The sequence below is a fragment of the Netta rufina genome, assembly GCF_964035555.1.
Source record: "Netta rufina genome assembly, chromosome: 15".
NCBI classification, from domain to species: domain Eukaryota; kingdom Metazoa; phylum Chordata; class Aves; order Anseriformes; family Anatidae; genus Netta; species Netta rufina.
In genome coordinates, this window is record NC_140138.1 from 10,785,257 (window position 1) to 10,791,646 (window position 6,390).

General features: G+C 37.7%; 1 protein-coding gene across 1 annotated transcript in view; it reads left to right on the forward strand.

Annotated features, from left to right (window-relative positions):
- The window catches only part of CYTH3 (cytohesin 3), a 51,690-nt gene extending 45,684 nt beyond the window's left edge, over positions 1 to 6,006 (forward strand). The window contains exons 10-13 of the mRNA XM_084296069.1: positions 1,002 to 1,078; positions 1,156 to 1,227; positions 1,329 to 1,483; positions 2,449 to 6,006. Of these exons, the coding sequence (XP_084152195.1) occupies positions 1,002 to 1,078; positions 1,156 to 1,227; positions 1,329 to 1,483; positions 2,449 to 2,521 (377 nt within the window). The 3' untranslated portion in view covers positions 2,522 to 6,006. The remainder of the gene's footprint in view (positions 1 to 1,001; positions 1,079 to 1,155; positions 1,228 to 1,328; positions 1,484 to 2,448) is intronic.
- The last annotated feature ends 384 nt before the right edge of the window (positions 6,007 to 6,390 follow it).

The window sequence follows — 6,390 nt, forward strand, 5'->3', positions numbered from 1 at the left end:
ACATAATCCTGAAGTCATATAACTATGGTGGAACAAAGCCTGTATGTCGATCACACGTGAATTCTTTATCTACTATCGTCTGTCCTGAAAATAATAACTGTAGAATACTGGAGAGGTTGTGAGGTAGCACACTGCAGAGCAATAGGCGAAAAGTCCGAGACAATGTGTGTTTCTAAAAGGATCAATTCCATACAGTGTGACATTAACAGCTGGGAGAAAGAGCATCTCAGTGATTGCTGGTTTCTAAACCACTAATGTGGGGGGAAAAAAAATATGGTATTTTTGGAGCAGTAGCTATGCCTTTTGTTGGGTGTATTCCATTACTTATTTCCCCATAAAAAGCACATGTTTTTAAAACAATAAATGATGAAAAGTCACTACAAATGATACATTTTGGTGTATCATTTTCTGCATTTGCTCCAAGTTGATGACTCATCAGAGTTGTTCTGCTTGCAAGTGGTAATGTTTGTAAGCATCTGATGTGCTTGATGTTAAATCTAGTACTAGAGAGAGCTAGGTTCTTAATCACATGGATGGTCATGAGTGGAGTGCAAGGAAGGTGATAAAACATCACTAATTTTACTGATGAGACCCCTTCCTTGTAAAAAGACAGGCTGTGGAGAGGATTGGTCCTGTCATTGAAACCCAGTTACTGGGTTTGCTGTTTGGCCTCCTTTCCCATAGCAGCACTGGCTCTGTATTTCTGAGCACCATGAAGGATTAATGTTTTTGATTAATATTTTTGAAATAGCTGTGACTACATGGACAGAAGAAGCTCATGTGGCTGGTCAGCAGCACCATAGTTAATGCGGTCTCAGGAGTTTGATCTCAGTACAAGAGCTACGGAAACACGTTCTTTTAATCTCAGCTCATCTGTGCCTGATCCATTTGCAATTAATTAAGCCATATTTTGAAAAACAAAACTAAATACTTTCTTCTTATCCATTACTGAAGCCTTGACAGCAACACACGTTTAATTTATCGATACCTTTTGATTGTAGGGGGAAGAGTAAAAACATGGAAACGAAGGTGGTTTATTCTGACCGATAATTGCCTGTATTACTTTGAATATACGACAGTGAGTATATATTGCAGTTAGCTTCAATTGTAATCCAGGTATTTAAGGGGCTAATGTGATATTTTCTGCATTTTTAGGACAAAGAACCTAGAGGGATTATTCCATTAGAAAACCTTAGCATAAGAGAAGTTGAAGACCCTAGAAAACCAGTAAGATATCTTCATTATAAGTTTTTACTGAAGATGTTTGCCAGTTGTTTGTTGTTTTATTTGTTCGTTTTTTAATTTATTTTTCCACTTCTACCTTCCAGAACTGCTTTGAGCTCTATAACCCCAGTCATAAAGGGCAAGTGATTAAAGCCTGTAAAACCGAAGCTGATGGTAGAGTGGTAGAAGGCAACCATGTAGTGTATAGAATATCTGCTCCCACCCCAGAAGAAAAAGAAGAATGGATTAAATCTATCAAGTGAGTTTTGAGTCTTAAATGTCTTTCAGAAATGAAATGTAAGCTCTTCTCTGAGAAGAGTAAGGTATTAAGAGAATTTGTATTCTAACTTATGTAAAGTGTTCTGATGTGGCAGTGTCCTCCAGGATTAATGAAAAGCTACACGGGGTTGATAGATCAGGATAAGTTTCCAGTTACTGTCTGGTCCTAAGGAAATAGTAATACTACTAACTCAAATGAGGAAAATGTGGATTTTTTTTTTCTTGTGTTGAAGCGAATTTAAAGCCGTGTGTGAATTATCATTAACCCTGATTTTGTTAAATTCTTCAACTACTAAATAACTTCAGTGACATCTATCTTGAGCATGTTCACAGTGCAGCTTTGAACTTTGATAATTTGACTTCATCTTGTAAGATTTATAAAGCAGACCCACACTTAAAGGAATAAATAATGTTCAAGAGGAAGGTATGAACTCTTAACAAATCACAGCTGAATATGATCTTATTTTAAAATAAATGTTTCTGGTGCTTAGAGGCCTACAGAACTTCCTCACGAGGGGAGTGGAGGGGCAGGCACTGAGCTCTGCTCTCTGGGGACAGTGACAGGACCTGAGAGAATGGTGTGGAGCTGGGACAGGGGAGGGTCAGGCTGGGTGTTAGAAAAAGGTTTTGCACCCAGAGGTGGTCAGGCAATGGGATAGGCTCCCCGAGCAGTGGTCATGGCACCAAGTCTGACAGAGGTCGAGGAACATTTGGGCAACGCTCTCAGACGTAGGGTCTGATTTTTAGATGATGCTGTGTGGAGCCAGGAGTTGGACTCGGCGATTATCGTGAGTCCTTTCCACCTTGGGATGTTCTGTCATTCTAGGTCAGCAATCCTTATCTGATTATAAGTGTGGAGTCATTCAAAGGGAAGAGAGAACAAAACAGTTCTAGTTTTCAGAAACAGGTATTTGTTAACCAAACTGATGATGCCTTTTCTTCTAGAGCAAGTATAAGCAGGGATCCATTTTACGATATGCTGGCAACAAGGAAACGAAGAATTGCAAACAAGAAATAGAATGTGATCAGCGGCTTGTATACATGCATCAACTTATGAATGAACATACAGTTGAGTGATAATGTAAAAATTGGACAAACTAAGTGAAGACATTAACTGTAAATTTTATATATATATATATATATATATACTTTACTATGACATAAAAACTTGGCAAGATCTTTCAAGGTAAATAGTTACTGGCATATAATTTGAAGTAAACTTCAAATCCCAGAGGATGATTTTGTTGGAACTTTATTCAACTGAAAACATGGAAGCCTTGTTTCTGCTTGTGTTAGTTACAGCTCCAGTTTACTTTGATTGGCAGGGAAGGAATTCCAGGCTAATATGCTGTACCTCTTCCTTGAGCTCGTTGTCCATAAACAGAGGAGCAATTGAAATTGTTTTAATCTCCATTAAATGCAGCACTACGAAGTGGAGTCGGGGGCGATGCAGCACTTGATTTTTCTGTAAGCAGAAAAACCACAATCTCAGTAGCAGTTTTCAAATCTTGTGCATCTTGCAGTAAATGACCAGCTGAGTGAAGCTTTCATTTAGGGTATGTGCTCCTATGTTAGATGGAAATAGCTTTTCTTCTTCAGAAGTGCAGCTGAGTGGTGGACTGGCAGCTACATAGTTAACTAGTTGTGCCAAAGGGTTTGTGTTGAATGCACTGAAAAATATGCAGGTCCCAACAATAAAGGATTGTCTGTAGGCATGACACTGAGTACAGATGTGGTTTGATATTTGCCAGTAGGCTAAAACTCACTCCAGTCTGCTCATGCACAATAAGCAGTAAGATTTAATGACCGGTTTCGTCTGCTTTTTATATAGTAACATCCTTCTTATGTTTTAGATATGTTGTAGTTAAAGTAACACTAAGTTACTACTAAAGGAATAAGATGACAGGGCTTGCATGTGTTGCATTAGGCTTTGCATGTGAAAACACCTCCTAATAATTTCACATGCATTTAATATTTTTAAAGGGAAAAAACAGGAAGGTGTGCTCTTTCTGTAAGATACAGCCCTAGATAGTTAAGGCATCAGCATTCATTCCTTTGCCTGTAGCAAACTTTTAACATACAGAAAAGTTAAATATTTTCATTACATTCTTAAAGGCGATTTTTCAGACTTGTGCTTCAGTCATTCAAGTTGAAGAAGTGAGTAGACATCCTTACTTTTACGTAAAGAACAAAATCTGTATCTAAGGTTGTGTTATCTAACACACCTAAACTCCCACCCCCATGTTTTTTTTTGTAACTTCTGGAAGATCTTTTTGCAGTCCCACTCTGATGGCCTTTCAGTAACATACAAACTGCCATGGCAGAGTCTGTTACAGTGCTTTTCTATTGACAGTGTGCATAACACTAAAGGTAAAGCCCCTCATTTCACAGTGGGGACATAAAGTGTTTGTTTGGACCCCGCTGCTTCTGTTAGTACTCATTTTTTTTCACAAACTTGTTGAACCTGAGCCGGGCCTACTGTGCCAACAAATGCTTTGGTGACACAGTGTGTTGTCAAAGCAACACTTTGCTTCTCGGAGTTAACAGAAGCAGCTCTGGATACATGATAGAGAATTGTGCTGCATTGGGAAAAACAGACACTAAGTTGATCTATTTCAAATCTCATTTTAACTTTAAAGGACAGTTAGTTTTGTGGTTCCTGTCTTACTAATTTGCCTTGTTTTGCATGGAATGTCAGCCTGTGAATATCTTGCTTTATTGCATGCTTCAAAAAAAGGCTGAGAGGAAGAGCCTGGAGGAACCTTTTCTATACTATACTCTACACTATTTCTATACTCCCCAAGCATGTGGAATTGCAGGCTACTTGGATGAATGTTCAAATGTCAGTAGGGGAGCAAACCTCAGCCAAAGGAGGTAGAATCCTTGCTTAACAGTAAGTATCAATGTGGGGACATTTTTGCTTAATGGTAGGCATTTAAACTCTTTATAGAAACGAATTAAGTTGTACATCTTTTGTTTGGAAAGCAATATGGTTACACAGCTGCTAACATAATGACTTGAGTTTTCCACTCTGCAACTTCAAGTTTTGTTTTCAAGCAGTGCATACATCAGTTTTAGCTTTGGACAAGCAGATTTGTAATGCAAATAGTGATAAACCAGAACCAGTGGTACTGACGAGTGTAACGGTGAAATGCAGCAAATAAAGTGTTCCTGGAGAAATGTGAGATTACAAAAACAGTAAGCCATGAAGCACTTTTTTTTTTTTTTTTTTTTTTTTTGATCAATTCTTACATTCTGAAATATCACTTGCAAGAAAATCTGTTTATCTAGCCAGGTGAGGGTGTCTACCTGTAAGCATGAAGGAAATGCCTTGAGAGTTTATTTGCTGTATTTGGTTTAAAGTTCTTATATCCTGCAGAAAAGATTATTTAGATTAACATGTAACTGAGGATATAGCAGGAAATATATTATTTCTAGCATTAAAATGCAACATCTAAACCAGCTGTTTGTGGTGCTCAATGTAACTATTTAATTTACCAAAGCTAATGGAATATCATTCTTTTGTGTGATAATATTTGATTTCAAATGTTTTTTGTAACAGTATTAACAGGGAGTGAAACTGGCCCAGAATTTCCACTGGTCACGAGGCCAGTAAAACAAAGTGGCTTGTGAAAATTTTGGCCAAGTCAGGTACTATCCATGAGGGTGAAGAAAAATCTCTCAACCTTTCCCTTTTTATTGGGCTTCAAGTCCAGGTGTAGCTACTCAGGCTAGCTGCTCTGTGGCCTAAAGCAATACCTGTTACAGTTTGGCCATGCTGAGGAAAAGTCCTCTGGGGACAGCAGACTTCTCCCTTCCCATTGCGCTGAAATTTGCATAATTCTTCAGCTCTTTACCATTGCCCTCTGAAACTACAGGGGCCAGCAAGAGCCGCTACTGCTTCTGCCACACAGACGGCTTCTCAAATACCTAAACCATTTGGCCACTAACTTCAGCCATGCTGCCAGTGCAATCTAGGGAGAGAACTGTATATAATACTTAAGCTCAGCTGGACTGACTTAAATTTTACAATATTCTGACAAAATAAGCTCTAAATCACTTAACATTTTGAACAGTTTTAAACTGGTACAAAACTGAACCTTTATAAACCAAGCAGCATTTATAATGCTTCATATATAAAAACAATGCCTATTTTTTAAGATTTATTACATATCTATGTAGATATGCTTGCTGGAAAAGCTAGGTCTGTTGTAGACCAAATGCTACAAATTAAGACTTGTGGCTTACCAGTTTCATTTCTATATTTTCTTGGAAAATGTTTCTAGTTAGAGTTTAAATATAAAATGTAAATACTGTACAGATATGTATTGATATAAGTATTACTTGGTGTACACAGGTGATTTGCATGACAAATACTCTGTATCGATCATTGTTAAAAATGTAATGTTCTGTGTAAATCCATTGCAATATTAATCTTTTCACTTATCATCAAGAGCTGTTACTTAAACCTGGACGTTCTCAAAAATAAAGTGTGAAACTATATACTATTGTATAGCTCCTCCTTTATCAAGAGTATGTGCAAGATAACTGCTTTTTTTTTTTTTTCTTCCTAGAGGGTGATTCAGTTTTATAGCATGGATTGTAACTGCTCTTGCAAGTGCCCTTTTAGGCACAACAGTTTAAAGGATCAGGTTACAGAGAAAACCCTTTCACTGCAAAATAGATTGAATAAAGTATGCTACAGCTACAAATGTTAATTCTAGTAAGAGCTGGAGATCTGTTTCCTTTGAGAAGCCTTTGTGAACCACCCTAACCACCCTAAATTAGTGAAAGGACCTGACAAAATATTTCCTTGTGTTTCAGTCAAACATAAATGGGAGAAAAAGTGATCTCCTCTCCTCCAGGAGACAAATGAGACCTCCCCCC